At 57.4% G+C, this 14,574-nt stretch overlaps 7 protein-coding genes across 7 annotated transcripts; 3 read left to right on the forward strand and 4 right to left on the reverse strand.

Annotated features, from left to right (window-relative positions):
- Window positions 1-252: 252 nt before the first annotated feature.
- BXZ73DRAFT_95672 (heat shock protein 30) lies at window positions 253-2,244 on the reverse strand (the record flags this gene model as incomplete). The annotated part of the gene is made up of 3 exons (XM_048026854.1): window positions 253-559; window positions 1,637-1,851; window positions 2,122-2,244. The coding sequence occupies 3 exons, from the start codon at window positions 2,242-2,244 to the stop codon at window positions 253-255; spliced, it is 645 nt and encodes a 214-aa protein (XP_047883896.1).
- A 468-nt stretch (window positions 2,245-2,712) lies between these two features.
- Window positions 2,713-4,118, reverse strand: BXZ73DRAFT_95673 (Aldo/keto reductase; the record flags this gene model as incomplete). Its single annotated transcript, XM_048026855.1, has 9 exons — window positions 2,713-2,934; window positions 2,993-3,146; window positions 3,206-3,298; window positions 3,345-3,406; window positions 3,456-3,492; window positions 3,544-3,723; window positions 3,788-3,831; window positions 3,885-4,031; window positions 4,089-4,118. The coding sequence occupies 9 exons, from the start codon at window positions 4,116-4,118 to the stop codon at window positions 2,713-2,715; spliced, it is 969 nt and encodes a 322-aa protein (XP_047883897.1).
- Window positions 4,119-4,506: 388 nt separating this feature from the next.
- On the forward strand, window positions 4,507-5,546 carry BXZ73DRAFT_86355 (cysteine proteinase; the record flags this gene model as incomplete). Its single annotated transcript, XM_048024171.1, has 4 exons — window positions 4,507-4,755; window positions 4,810-4,947; window positions 5,004-5,432; window positions 5,487-5,546. 4 exons carry the CDS (start codon window positions 4,507-4,509, stop codon window positions 5,544-5,546), a joined length of 876 nt encoding a protein of 291 aa, XP_047883898.1.
- Window positions 5,547-5,922: 376 nt separating this feature from the next.
- Window positions 5,923-8,567, reverse strand: BXZ73DRAFT_37835 (Adaptor protein complex beta subunit; the record flags this gene model as incomplete). The annotated part of the gene is made up of 10 exons (XM_048018085.1): window positions 5,923-6,318; window positions 6,371-6,676; window positions 6,751-7,108; window positions 7,155-7,368; window positions 7,419-7,633; window positions 7,684-8,048; window positions 8,102-8,178; window positions 8,232-8,294; window positions 8,343-8,448; window positions 8,514-8,567. 10 exons carry the CDS (start codon window positions 8,565-8,567, stop codon window positions 5,923-5,925), a joined length of 2,154 nt encoding a protein of 717 aa, XP_047883899.1.
- Window positions 8,568-8,771: 204 nt separating this feature from the next.
- On the forward strand, window positions 8,772-10,085 carry BXZ73DRAFT_37079 (uncharacterized protein; the record flags this gene model as incomplete). Its single annotated transcript, XM_048017940.1, has 6 exons — window positions 8,772-9,100; window positions 9,156-9,255; window positions 9,304-9,332; window positions 9,382-9,535; window positions 9,589-9,907; window positions 9,940-10,085. The coding sequence occupies 6 exons, from the start codon at window positions 8,772-8,774 to the stop codon at window positions 10,083-10,085; spliced, it is 1,077 nt and encodes a 358-aa protein (XP_047883900.1).
- A 286-nt stretch (window positions 10,086-10,371) lies between these two features.
- Window positions 10,372-12,077, reverse strand: BXZ73DRAFT_73001 (FAD/NAD(P)-binding domain-containing protein; the record flags this gene model as incomplete). Its single annotated transcript, XM_048021822.1, has 6 exons — window positions 10,372-10,425; window positions 10,478-10,636; window positions 10,697-11,226; window positions 11,291-11,666; window positions 11,791-11,906; window positions 11,969-12,077. The coding sequence occupies 6 exons, from the start codon at window positions 12,075-12,077 to the stop codon at window positions 10,372-10,374; spliced, it is 1,344 nt and encodes a 447-aa protein (XP_047883901.1).
- A 1,531-nt stretch (window positions 12,078-13,608) lies between these two features.
- BXZ73DRAFT_95677 (uncharacterized protein) lies at window positions 13,609-14,546 on the forward strand (the record flags this gene model as incomplete). Its single annotated transcript, XM_048026856.1, has 2 exons — window positions 13,609-13,813; window positions 13,954-14,546. 2 exons carry the CDS (start codon window positions 13,609-13,611, stop codon window positions 14,544-14,546), a joined length of 798 nt encoding a protein of 265 aa, XP_047883902.1.
- Between the last annotated feature and the right edge of the window lie 28 nt (window positions 14,547-14,574).

Consider the following 14,574-nt stretch of genomic DNA (forward strand, 5'->3'; position numbering starts at 1 on the left):
GAAGTACCGCGTTGAGAAGACGGGGAGTGCCTGGTTTCCTGCACACTCTTTGGACACTGTGCTTGAGACGAGAGCACCCGCCACTCCTCTGGTTTCGTAGACATTGCAGCGACTGGTATATCGATATTATCCCGGTGTATAGTACAGTAGGACACGACATATACCCTAGGTCCTTCCGAGAGGGCCCATAGAGATAATTGCCAGTCTTGCCACTCCTCATTTCGCCTCACAAAACCTCCACTCGTCACGTCTTCACACCACGTCCCGCTTCCCCACCATCGGCCCCGTCCCGTTGGAGTAATTGGTCGACGCGAGCGCAAACGCGCCGTAGTCGGTGTTCCGGAGCCCGAAGAGGAAGCCGAAGAGGAAGACGGGGCCGGCAAGGACGCCGTCCCAGATCATCTCGCCGTCGGGCGAGACCACGTTCCCGCCCTCGGTCGGCGCCGAGCAGAGCGGGTAGAGCGCGAGGACGCCGCCGCCGCAGACGAAGCCGGTGCGGGTGACGACGCTCCCCGCGGCGAACGTCGTGCGCGGGCCGTGCCAAAGGAGGGCTGTGTGCCTGTGTGGGCGGACAGCCACAGGGGGAGAGGAGGGGGGGAGGAAGCAGATCAGCGACGGTTCTGGGGCCCGATGTCGATCGATGCGGGACGGGAGAGGGCAGGCGGCGGTGCGGCAGCGGTGCATGTGTGGGCGTGCGCGGAGCCTAAAGCTAAAGGTTCGCCGCGGGGCACATGCACAGTGGATTGACGCGTTGGTGGGCCCCAGATGGTGGTGGGCCAGGGTCCTCGCGCTAGAACTAGCCAGACATGGAAGCGTTGAGCGCGACAGCCTACGATTAGCGCGAGCGGGAGAAGAGGGGGGGCGAAGGGGGACGAGAAAGGGGCGTGGGACGTACCAGACGTAGAAGAGCGCCAGGAGGGCGAAGGCGAAGTACAGTCGACTCTCTCATAACGCATACCCCCATAACGCATAGTCACGCATAACGCATAGCTTGAGGCCGTTCCCGAGTTGGGGCAGTGGGCATAACCCATAGGTCCGGCATAACGCATAACGCATAGGTTGGCCGGGGGTCCATAACGCATACATGCCTATCTAATCAGGACTAGCGCCCAGAATCTATGCTCATACCGCCCAAAGATGGCTTGATTTTCCCGTGTGACATTCGGCTTGTGGGCTTCCCGAGGGCCCGGAAGTGCGCTGTTGCCGCTGTGACTCTGCCTTCAATTGATCACCCTTGGGCCTCACTGCCCTTCTTTGAACTGGCTTCCTGCAGGCTGTTGAGAAGCGATTGCAGGAGCTATGCGCCAGCCTTCAAGCCTTTCTGTAGGCTGACGAACCTATCTCCCTAGATGCAAGCTGCACCCGGTATGCGGGGCAACTGGAGGGCCCGATGGGCGGTATGCAAACTGGGTTGTTTTGGGCGCTTTTGGACGAAGGCGGACAAGGTGGACACACACATCTAATTCACTTATTTATTTGTTCGTATGTAGGTATCAGGCTGTTGGGGTGGGCAGATTTGCGACCTGGAGTGCGTGAGGTGAGCAGTAGTTTGTGCATGGATCCGGCGTCAAGCCATCATGCGACTACTCCCACGAGAGGCGCCCCCTTGTAACGCATACCCCCACATAACGCATACCTTTGGGCGGTTCCCGAGGGGTATGCGTTACGAGGGAGTTGACTGTAGCCCCATTTGCAGCCGGTCGACACGAGCGCGCCGACGAGGCCGGAACCGACGGCGACCCAGGCCATGAAGACGGCGGTGAAGATGCCGGAGAGAGAGAAGCCGGTGGTGAGAAGGAGCTCGAGGAGGAGGAGCGGGAAGGTGATGAACCATTGGATGTACCGCACGAACTACAGCGGCGGGGCGCGGGCGGCGGAACAAGAATATGGTTGAGCGAATCGCGTGATGATAAAATGGGAAGGAAGGGCGTGCCCCCCATGCCTCGCGGGAACTCTTCGATGACTAGGACGAAGCCGAGCCCGAAGCCATGGAGAAGTAGGATATCGTTGCAACGGTGAGAATGATGACCGCGATTTGGTGGAACAAAGGGGTTCCTCTGGGACGCTAGTAGTAGAGTGTCTTTCCAACGAATGCACATTCGCTGCGGTACGAAAGCGCACCGTGAAAAGCCAAAACAACATGACTGCGTCGCTGATCAGCATGATGGCGAATACCGCCCAGCCTCCGGCTGTGATATGGCGGTCAACGGTAGGCGGATTGGTGTCAAGTGAGCTGCCAGCCATGGTGGTGCGCTTCCTGGAGGACGTGCAGTAGTGTGGGGATTTGACCTGTGAGTTGGAGTGGACTACGCCCACTTCCCGCTCTTATACCTGGTCGACTGCATTTTAATGACACGGTAAACGAACATGGGTGCCAGAGGCATGACGCACTCTTGCATGCATGACTTTAGTCTGGTGCTCCAGCGTGCTCAGACAGAAGCTCGACAGTCCAGCATTGCGACTGGTCGGTGTGGTAGCGCTGTCACGATGTCGTCATAGGGACCAGCCGCAGGATGGCCGATGTCTGACGAGGCGTTCAAGCCGTCGTTGATGAGGATAAAGAAGTCGGAACTTCGAAGGATAGCATCGCTTGTGCTCCTACTGCAAATCATACATGCTGCACTATGCTTATCCGTTGACGCATGAGCAAGTGTGGGCGCGCCGATTTCACGCACGACTGACCGGTGCAAATTCATCTCGTCTTTGGTCCTTTTACCGCCAGTACGTAGGCACACTCGGTCCCACGATGAGTCGAGCGTCGTCGAGCGCCTTGAGAACTTCTTCTGGGAGAGGGCCTTTCTCGCAGTCTTCGAGATTCTGCTTCAGTTGTGCGGCGCTACTAGCTCCAAGGATGATACCATCCTGCGGAGTAAGGACGGAATGGTGTTGGCACCATCGGAGCGCAATCTCTGTCAGGCGGAGCTGATGCTTCTCCTGTGTGCGGGACCTGTAAGAAGAGAAAACAACTGGAAGAAAGTTTGTCGTGGCGTACGGCAATGGGCTTCAGATGGTTCAATGCATCAAAATAGCCTTCCTTCAGGTACCGTGCACGATACATCTTGCCCATTGCAGTGCTTCCGTCGAATCGGCCGCCTGTGGGGGCTTCAGCGTGAGGGGCCGAAATCTTCCCTGCAAACAGACCCCCTCTACGCTTCCACATCAGTATTCGAAACACGTCCGTAGGATCTACACAACGCCAACTTACGAAAGAGGGTTGTAGATAACAATTCGAAGACCAAACTTTCTGCAACATGGAACGAGCTCTGCATCTATCTCGCGAGTGACTGCGTTGTACATGCTGTAGAGAGATGAGCAAAGTTCATCGGGAAGAGAACATGGCGCACGCTTGGTAAATCTTGGGTTGCACCCACTCATTGGCTTTGCAAATGGTGACCATTTCAGCAACCTGGAACGCATTTCAGGGTAGAGCAAGCGATAATGGCCAGAGGACGTACCTCCCAAGCGGCATAGTTGCTCAGTCCGAAAATCTCGCTTCACAGGAATGAGAGACGAAAAGAGAATACAGCGGGATGCGTATCTCACAAAAGCCCTTGCTTGTACAATTCGTTCATTTCCCGTGCAGTATCTTCGAAGGGAACGCTGCGATCCGGGGCGTGCAAATAGAGTACTCTGACCTTGGAGACGCCAAGTTCCTTGAGAGAGGTTTGGAAGGTGGCCCGTAGTGCAGAGGGAGCATGGTCACCCGGTTTTACTGGATAGACCCTGAGAAGGCATCCGAGTTGAGAGCATCTGCAGCTGAAGCTCCGTGTTTGGGGGAAGCACGCACTTGGTGTCCACCGAAGCACCCTTGAGGTCGAGCTCCGACAAGTACTAAGGGCAAAATCGCCTCAATATCTCGTATGTGCGTAGCAAAGATCCCATACCGCTTCGGTCGTCCCTTCAGCATACATGCGCGCAGTATCGAGTTCTTTGTGGCCATGCTCAAAGAAGACATCGAGGATCTCCTGGCATTGTTGGAGGTCGTGAATGCGGACACCGTTCTTACCCGGCTCTCCCAACGTCATGGTTCCCTGCAAGACAAGATATGAACGTTAGCTTGGGGCGGAGGGGTATGCTGCTCGACATACGAAGAGCAGGGGAACCTTGGTGGGCACCATGGTGGAACTGGATGTAGAAATGCAGCAGACGAACAAGATGAGTGGTGGGGGGCAGACGAATGTGCGCGAGCCGGGGGGCTATCGATGAGACACATCTAGAGCAGATACTAGTGCGTGAGACCAGTCGCACTCGCCGAGGGAGGAGAGCGGCGGCCTCTACCGTACGAATGACGGGCCCGGCCCGAACTCGGTGTGAGTTCGTCGGCGCTTGTGTGGGATCCCTTCAACCTGGGGTAAGTTTCGCACCGCGAGCGCAGCACCGCCGGCTTTCTCCCACAACCGTGGGCCCGTGAGTGAGACATTCTTTGCTGCTCGTTTCCTTTGATAGAATCCCTATCTTGCGTCTTGCAGCTTCATCAGTCTGCTTGGGCCCTGTGGAAGTCGCACCATGGCGCCGAAAAAGATCAAGAACAAGATCAAGAAGGCGCTCTCTCCTCCGCATTCAACATCTCCTCCCGAGCCAACTGCCGACGACGACGCTCTAATGGATGACCTCATGGCCCAACTTGACTCCAAAAACGGCACCGTCCGTCAAGAGTCTGCCACAGTGCTGCAAGAAATGCAGATAAACCAAGTCGCTGAGAGCGCGGAAGATGCTGCGAAGAAAGACAGCAAAGCGCGCTTCAAAGCTCGCCAGGTGCGTGCATACCAGCATCCCTATAGACACTCGCTGAAATGTGCCGTGCCTTAGGCTAGGAAAGCTGCTGCTCTCGTGGACAGCTACGCCCCGAACGACACGGAGGCGGACGCCCGCATCCAACGCGAAACCAAGGAAGAGGAGGCGAGCATCAAACAGACTTGCGAAGAACTGGGCCTCACGATGTTCGAGGTGTGGAACGGGAATCGGCATCATTGCTGCGTTCCTCATATCTGTGCTCTCTCCAGATCACTCCGGACGGACATTGTCTCTTTTCTGCTGTGGCGGATCAACTGTCCCTTCTTGGAATCCTCCCGTCCGGACAAGCGAATTACGCCGCGACTCGAATGTCTGCTGCAAGCTATATCCACAGCCATCCCGATGATTTCTTGCCTTTCCTCCCCTCAGAAGCTGGCGAGGATGCTGCGGGCGCGACCGACTCCGGCCTGATGACCCGAGCCCAGTTCGAGGGTTACTGCACTAGGATGCGAGACACCGCCATCTGGGGCGGGGAACCAGAGATCCAAGCTCTCAGTCGCGTATACAATGTTCCCATACACGTCGTACAGGGTGGTCAGCCTCCGGTGGTCGTTCATGAGCCTGTTGGGTCTGTTTTACCGCCGGGTGACAAACGGGTCTACATCAGTTATCATCGAAGACTATATGGTCTGGGGGAGGTAATGATGTCTCAATCTCGAGGTCGAGCATTTGGCGCTGACAGTTTACCGCAGCACTACAATTCACTCAGGCCTAAAACAGTGCTGAACACCATCAAGGCTGCCTTTCATTGATATCATTAGACGGTGTTTAGATCGATATGCAGCTGCGAAACATAATAGGGCACACCCTCCGCCAAGTGGGAATCTTTCTGGGGATCGGGTCGCCATATACGAGACCTGACAGCATGCCGTGTACGACAGGGATTTTGATATGTAGTTTTATAGACTCGCATGACAGTGTCGATGAACCTATGTACAGCGGCTTGCAGGCGGTCTCAGGCTTGGGCCGTGTTGCGTCATGCCATTTGGTGTTCCTTCACCTGGCTGCTCCGTGATCGTCCTCACGTTCTCGCCACACACCAATATACTGTACAGGTCGTCAAAACAACGTGTGCGCATTGATAGAATGATACACTACATCCGTATAATGATATACAAGCCCTCCACCCTAAATCAGATCCAGCAGGTCCTGGCCCTGCGGCCGCGGCTCGTCTGCCACGTACCCGCCAAAAGCGTTGTTCAGCCCCGCGTATGGGTCCGCAGACACCGGGGGTGACACCACGCCCTCGTCGTCGTCGTTCCCGATCATCGGTGACTCTAGGGATGTACTCGACGCCGACGGCCCGGGCTTGGCAGAGCCGTCATGCGCCGCGGCGCCGTTCGTGTCGGTCGCGACGAGCTCGCCGTTGCTCGCCTTCGCAGGCTCGGCGGGGCCGGGGCCAGAGACAACCACCGTGTTCGGTAGACCATGGGAGCGCGCAAGGGGGACCAGAACCTGGCGAGAGAGCGAGTTCAGCGCGGGACTGTCGGCCAGGGCCTTGCCCGTTGCGTTGCGAATGAACGTCTGCGATAAAGTTAGCGCGCGGGCAGCTTGGGCAGGACGAAGGCTGCCGTACCTCAGGGTTCTTGTGATAAATGCTTCCGAGCGTCCCAGTGTGCAGCAGGAGCTGGTCCAGCGCGCCGCGGTCCATCCGATCTGCGTCGGTCGTTATGGCGGGCTTCTCGGCGAGAACGATCTCGCCCGCCACCGCAGGGTTGATAGCAAGCATGCGCCAGTACATGAAACCGCGGTCGCGTAGGTCGGGGTTATCAACCTCTTCCGTCGCCCACTTGAGAACCTTGTGAACGAGAGACTTGGTGGTGTCCGATGTTGCCTTGTAGATGAACAGCTTGACAGCAGCCGTGAGGAGCGCGAGTTGTACCTATGTCGACCATCACGTTGGCACGCCAGTGAGCCATGTGGATCAATGCACGTTGCGAGGAACGGTGAACTAACCTCTGTGGGTTCTTCGAGGAAAGTATAAGTGAGGTCATCCATCAGCTCGTCCGCGTTGTCGATGCGGTTGGCAAATTGCCCAATAATCCAGATCACCGCAGCCTTGGATTCTGGGTCATCCAGGAGATCGAGGTGCTCGCAAAGCTTGGGAATGATGCCCTCGTACTTCCCAGGGTACCGTCGGAACACATCCTTGATGACAATGACAGCTTCTTGAACAACGTAGGTGACCTTGGTCTCGATGAGGTCAAGCAGGGCCTGTATACAGCTGTCTGCGGCTGGCTGTACTTTGATGGCCAAGCGACCTATTGAACGGACAGCTTTACGGACAAAGTCGATATCAACTTCAGACGCGTATCTGCATGCGGTCAGTAAGAGCATGAGTTACACTAGAATCAGCTCACTCTTGAAGCTCCGCTAGTACTTCTCGCGCATTCTCTTCTCGCGCTAGGCGGTACATGATCTCCAGTTTCGCCAATTTGACGTATATTGGGTCGTTGTACTTGCAGAAGAAGACTTTGACATCGTTCTTCAGCACAGAAGGTCTTCGCTGGATGATGAGAAGAATATTGCGCAATGCGACGTATTGGACCTCAGGTCCAGATGATAGTAGTGTTACTGTTCAAGAGGTTAAATATGTTCGTTGGACTTGAGAAGCGTGGACCTACCAAGTGGTGGACCCATCTTTTTACAGATGTAGTCCATCAATTTACGATTCTCCATGTAGTTCATGAGGTAAAGCAGCACTTTGATGGAAGTGAGCACGACGGCTGAGTTGGCATGGTTGAGCTGTACTATAACACGCTCTGCCATCATCTCGGCGTCGACGTGCCGCTCTGGGACGTATCGCAAAAGCGAATCAAGGATGTAGATCGAACACCACCTGCACGTCGTTAGGCTGTGAACAATGGGCGTTGAACCAGTCGGACGTACTCTGAGCTCTCCCCCAGCACAGTCAATAGTTTGTTGGCCACTGTCAAATTCAATCTAAAGATGACACCGTCTTGTCGATCTCCGATTTCCGACAATGCAGCGACCGCATTGGCTACAACTGTCGCGTTTGTGTCCAGCAGGAGATCTCTTAGTTGCTCCACGAAACCTTCCTTCTCGGCCGTCCTAGGATCCGTGGTATATAGCTTCGCCACACAGATGGCAGCCGTCTTTCGGACGTAGGGATCCCGGTCTTTCAGACAGTGTCGTAGTTGCTCTGTCAGTGCTTCGGTGACCACGGGGGTAGGGATGTAGGACATAGTGCGGATGGCCAGTGCCCGTACTAGGGGATTCCGGTCGTTGCAATCCTGGACATTGTTGACCTTCCTCTTGCGCGCGAAAACTCAGAGTATGTACATACCTGGAGAAAGCTGGGGATGACCATATGGAGCTGATCGGCCTTCTGTCGGCCGTAACACACGAGGAAGAGGTACACCACTGTGAGGAGTTAAGCATTCCGGCGTGTCGTACTGAAGTCCCCCGGCACTGACTCTTCTTAATCTCCAGCAGTGGTGTTCCCAGGCTTTGCACGACATCGGCGAATAGCGGAGACACTATATTCACGTAAGTGCTGGGCAGGCCGGTAAGGACGGGGTACGCACTGTCATTACCCATCGTAATGTTCGCGACGATCTTCTTCAAGACCGTCTTGCGTTTCAAGAACTTTTTGTCCTTCGACTCTGCCGCCTCCAGCTCGGCGCGGAATTCCTGTAGACATGCTCCGCTAAGACCCCCGCGGCCGCTTGGGCGAGCTACTCGAGGTGATCGCGCACCTGAATCTTGCCTCGCTGAAAGAACTTGGCATCTTGGCCGCCCTGTCCGCTCATCTTGAAAGACTAGACCCGCGCGTCACGGAACAGGACAATGAGAGGGTATACAGCCGAGGGGGGAGTAAGATCGTGGGGGTGCGTACAAGGCACGGATGAGGGAGCACGGCAGGATGCTGCCCGCGTAGAGGCGCCCGTGTGGCCTGCATATAACGTGCTCGGTACGGCGGGTTGTCTGCAGCTGGCTTTGCTCCCAGTTACAATATGGCTGCGCGCCGACGCGTACCTCCCCCATCTCTCGTATGCAACTCTCGCTCGACACTGGCGACCCAATTCCAACCGGATGTCGACGCTCTACTCAAGCGTCTGAGGACATGTACGCGCAGACTGCGGGTCGTTCTCGCCAGCCATCGGACCGAGCTCCAAGTCTTGGAGAGATTGTACTACAAGGGCAAGAACCAACATCGGACTGCACTTTTTTGGCAACGCGTAGCGGAGATGAGGAGATATGGGGGACGTGTAGAGGAGATGCACTTATGGGATGTGGTGGAGAGTCTGAGGCTGTCGTTCTGGGGAGAAGCATCGGAAAGGACGTGAGTGAGCTTGCGAGGTTTCCGCGAATTGAAGACTTCATGCAAAGATGCTTAGGAGCAAACTCCTGAAAGGTCCGTGGACGAAGTACCCCGACGCATCCTCAATTTTATATGTTTTAGAGAGGTGTAGCTCTTGCTGCACCCTCATAGACAAGGTCTGCGCTAACAATCTTCGTGCTGCATTTGTGCTCAACATCAATCAGACACAAGAACGTTTGCTTTCTGTATATCAGTGAGTCATGCCGCGGTTGCGCATGCGCTCGCTTCTAATGTCTTTGCAGAGCGTTCAACCTCATGATGCAAACGAGCGCGTTTCTGCAACTCATTGTGACACTTAGTGCCATAGCGTCTCGCTTGAGCACGCTTCTCTTAGAGGCGAGGGGTGCCCTCGATATAGCGTGGTCTGCAGCATACTGTGCGTTGCAAGTGCTTCATGTAAGTCGATGGTTTGCAGAACAAGTTGTATCCTCACTCACCTTCGCACGCAGCCCTCTGACTTGTCCAAAGTAGTAAGACCGTTGCAGACGGCGGAACTGCAGAGCATTCCTGCGTCGACAGCGCCGTCGGCCATGGTATCTTCTCATCCTAGTCAAGCCCCGACACCTCGGTACATTCCTGAAGAAGACCTTGGGGATACAGTCGCTCGCCATCCTCAAACAATCTCGGATTCAACAGGGACAGTCACTCTCAACACGGTGCAACGTTCATCTACACCAGGGGAGCAAGCAGCTACTCCTCATATGACATTCACACTTTCTAGTGAGCTCGAAGCCAGCGTCTCAGGTAGCTGCATACAGTTCAAGCATGGTCTCTACGCCTACTTACGATAATTTTGTCAGTTGCGCAAGAGGTCACTGCGCATGCGCGGGTCTCTTCACCGCCCCCGATCAAGCCGCCCAAACGCAAAAAAGATGCACCGGATCGTGGCAATACCGTAAAGAAAAAGAAGAAACGAGACGAGATAGATGATATATTCGGCTTTTGATCGGCCTGCCTGCTCGACAAGAGCAGACCGACAAGAGCAGGCATTGACAAAAGCGAACAGGGCGCAGCATCATTGAGCGACGTAGGCGAGATTCCTGTGACTGTTGATACGCCGCGAATGATAGCACTTTGCACGGTGAAACACATACCTCAGCAGCTCATAGCGTGGTTTGTGCCAAGTACAGGTTCACGGCATATGCCCCATGCAGAAGCTAAATGGTATGCACTATGTGGATATAAGATGGTCGCAAATCGTACGTGTCGTGCGAACAAGCAGCACGGCGATTTTACGAGAAATCGGGGCGCGTCCAGCCAGATGCACCGAACCATGTGCCCTTAACCTACGAGAAACAAATCAGTACAAGGACGACTCAGTAGGAGTCTACTGCATACCATATAATTCCAGTACACGTAGGGGAACAAGTCCTTCTTCAGCAAGTAGTAAGGCAGGCGGGGGACGGCCTGGTCGCCGAAAAAGCTCGCGAACGACTCCTTGGGCTCAAGGCCATACTTGAACTCCGCAAGCATGAGCTGGTTGTAGCCAGTGAGAAGCTGCGACGATAAAATTGGATCAGGATCGCATAACATCTGATGCGCAGCGCAGATACGTACAGGGCAGCTGGTGTATCCGTCATACGCCGCCTTTGTCACTTTGCCGGTGTCAACGACCGAGAACAGGTTTTCGGTCAAGATGGGAGCCTGCGCCGTGATCGCAGCCGCAGTTTTGCTCGTGGGCAGGCTCGAGCAGTCGCCCAGAGCCCACACGTTCCCATATTCCGGGTTCGTGTGCCGCAACGTCGCCTGGTCCACGGCGACCCAGCCAGCCTCGTCCGCGAGCGGTGAGCTCTTCAGCGTCTCGAGCGGGCCCATGGGCGGAGTGACGTGCAGGAGGGTGTAATCGACGTCAACGGAGCCGTCTGCGGTCTTGAACGTCGCCTTGTGCGCCGCAGCGTCGATGCTCGTCAGATTGCGGACGAACTGCGCGCCGACACCGCGCTCCTCTCGCATCTTGTTCAGGGCGTCGGAGTACTTCTTGACGCTGAACATGGTCGGCATGCCGGTGTAGAAGTCGATGGAGATGTTGTCACCGCGTCCAGTGCGCTGGTAGCGGTCCCAGGCCATCCACATGATCTTTTGGGGAGCTGGGGTTGACGTACGGCAAGTTGATGCACGTTCCGAAGGCGGTGAGCGGGACGTGCGACGTACCTCCGGCGCACTTGATCACACCTGCGGGCTGGGTGAAGATCGCCTTGCCCGAGCGGAGAGCGTCGATGTCCTTCCATGTCTTGTCCGCCGTGTTGTAGGAGTAGATGGAAGACACACCCGAGCTCGGATCCGCGAGGGCCTTCTCAAGGCCGGGGATGGCAGACCAGTTGACCTGGATACCGGCAGCAACGACGAGAGACTCGTACCCAATCTTGCGGCCGGAGGTAGTCGTGACGGAGTTGGACTTGGGCTCGAAGGTCTTGACGTTCTCAACAATGTGGGCAAGGTGCGAAGGGATGAGGTCGGACATAGGCCGACGCATCTCCTCCTTCTGCTTCAGGCCCGAGCCAACAAGTGTCCTGTGCGCGGTTGAGTTCTATAACGCATATCAGAGGTCGCGCGACCATGAACTCACCATCCAGGCTATTGTGCCCCCGAACGCCCGATGGTAGACAGGTAGTGAGACAAATTGAGGAGACAGCACATGCCCAACTGCCCACCTGGTAGTAGTGGTATTCTGCAGCGTCGACGATAGCAATGTCACCCGCGTTCAAAGCCTTCCCCGCGCTCTTGAAGCGGTTGTAAATTTGGTTGGCGACATTGAGACCGCCGGTACCTGTGCGCGCAGGCCAATCAGCGTTCGAGGAGAATGCCTGGTGTTTCATCTCTCTGGCTTACCTGCACCAATGACGACGACCTTGTAGCTGTCCTTTTCCGCTGCGGTGCTCGCCCACCTCGCCACGGTGTGGGTGGACTTGGCGAGAGCCTTGGACCTGAGCGCGAACATTTTGGGTGCGGGGAAGGGCAGACGAACGCGACAGCAGAAGCAAACGATGGTGAGGGCGCCCAAGGGATAGAGAGAGGCGGGTCGAAGGGGCGAGCAGGAAGTATATGAGAGACTATTCCGAATCAAACAGACATTCGGAAAAGCAGAGGGCCCCGGTCACGTCATTATCGCCGCATGTTGTTGACAGAGCAGACGCCCGCGCCCTCGGTTTCCGAGGCTGGCCAGCCCTCGCCCGCGACTCGAGACCACAGAGGGCGCTCCACCGCTCACTCGAATTTTGGAGTTGCGCTCGTTGAGCAGGGTTCTTAAGCCTGTAGCGCATGCCATCCGTTGCGGAGAATGATGCTGCTGCGACAGGCCCCCTTGAGGCCTTGAGGCAGCGCATCGCGCGCATAAACCCCCGACCAGCCCGGGACGCGTCTCACGGCCCTCGGGGCAAGTCACCATCGTTACCGACGTCCTCCCTCCCTCCGTCCTCTTGCACGGCGGCCTCGCTTCCTTCCGTTCCCTCCTCACCTGGTCCGTAGGACGAACTGCTGGCAGTTCATTTCACGTCCTTCCCTGCTTCTCACCGCCCTTTTTTCCTCTTTCTCATACCTGTACATTGCCCGGTTTTGACTCGACCGTTGGATGCCCTCGGAAGACACGGTTTGACAAGAGCCGAGAGCTGCGCCCGGTTCGTCGTCGTTAATACGCCCGCCCCTTCCTGTGAATAAACCGCCGACATCGGTACGTCTGTCCCTTCCCTTGCTCATGTCTTCGGGCCTGAAGTCGATCAGCTCTGCGCCACCGCCAGTTCGTTGGTGGAAAGTCCAGCCAATCGGAGTAGAAAGCAACACGTCGCTGGTCGATCGTGGTAGTCAAGACACCTCGCCCCTCAAATTCGCGTACATAACAGTGGTCTCGGTGAGCTCGGTTCTCTGTTTGCCCTTCCGGAGACACTCACTGTATTCTCAAGCAGCCGGTCTGACTGTGGTTCGCCTCGTCGCGCTGGTTCCACTTTTCAGCTCCCACTCTCCAAGAGTCCCCAAACATCCCACACGCCATGTCTCGTATTGGCTCCGGTCTTCCGTCAAACCCTCGCGGGCGGTCAGCGTTCCCGACCCAGCCCAGGCAAGACATCCCTTCCCGTCCGCCTCCTTCCTCTTATTCCTCCGCCCCTTCCCTCCCGAACCAACCCCGCTCGCTCCGGCCTCAAAAGTCGTACACGAGCCTTCCTTCCAACCCCTCGAACTCGAGCGCCTCGCGCGCTCGTTCTGTCGACCTTAGGGACGAGCCGCGCCGTCGCCCGTCCTACGATGACGCCCCTGCCGTGCCTTCCTACCCCCGCGCCCCCCGGTCAGAGGCCGGATTCGACAGGCAGCCCGGAAGCCGCGATTTGCCTGCGCGCGCGCCCTCCCGCGGTCCGGATAGATACGAGAGGGACGACAGGACGAGGGGCCTCCCTTCCCGCGCTTCTTCCCGCGGCCCCGTTCACTCCACGCGGTCGAGGGACTACGACTCGTACAATAGGCGTTCTGACCGCGAATCCATGTCCTCGTCCGGCTCAGACATGTTCGACCGGTCTGGTGCAAGCGTTGCGTCGTCTCGGACGAGCCTGGACTCGCGTGAGATGGACGAGAAGATGGACGACAAGCCGGCGTCGGGCGCCGGCTCGTCGCTTTGGTCGAACATCACCACTGTCGCAAGCGGGTTGAGCAACTGGTACAAGAACTCGCCCGCCGTAAGCGGTGAAGGTGCGTTGTTTCATTACGGTGCTCGATCTCGCTTTGCCCGCCATCCGACGCGCTCCACTGTGGCTGTTCAGAACCCTCGCCCGCGCATCTGCATCTGGCACCCTGATTTGACTGACGCCCCGAATTGGACCTCTCTGCAGGCAACGGCGAATCCCACCTCACGCGTGTGATGAAGGCCTACTACATCGACAAAGCGCGCGGCCCCGCGGATCTCCCCGAATGGCTCTTCGACGAACGCGAACGCGGCCTTCGCAGCCGCGATGAAGAAACACCCCGATCATCCCGCGACGAACCTCGTTCGACCGGCCGCGGCCGCGACGAGCGCGAGCTCGAGCTCGAGCCTGTCGCCGTGCCCCCGCCGCGTCCTCGCCGTGGCCTGACCCTTGCGGACCGCCAGCAGCAGGAGCGCGAGCAGGCGCAGGCGCAGGCACAGTCCCGCGGCGCCCGCAGGCCCGCGCGAAGCCGGTACGACGACGACGACGAGCCCGCACAACCGGTGACGAAGGCGGCGTCTCGCCTGCGCGAGCTCCGCGACGCGAAGCGCGCCGCAACGGCGCGCGTCGAGGAGCCCGTGCACTACGACGAGCCCGAGCCGATGCGCTACGAGCCCGAGCCGCGGCGGCGGATGGCTCCCGGCTCGCGCGGGCCGGGTACGGCCGCGCCGCTGGGCGTTGTTGGGATGCGCGGGCGGCCGGGAGTGGGGCTGCCATCGGGCGTGCGGGCGCGGGCGTGAGCGATTTGCGCGGAGGATACAACGGGTG

Source organism: Epithele typhae, assembly GCF_022376455.1.
Source record: "Epithele typhae strain CBS 203.58 chromosome Unknown BXZ73scaffold_1, whole genome shotgun sequence".
Lineage (NCBI taxonomy): Eukaryota > Fungi > Basidiomycota > Agaricomycetes > Polyporales > Epitheliaceae > Epithele > Epithele typhae.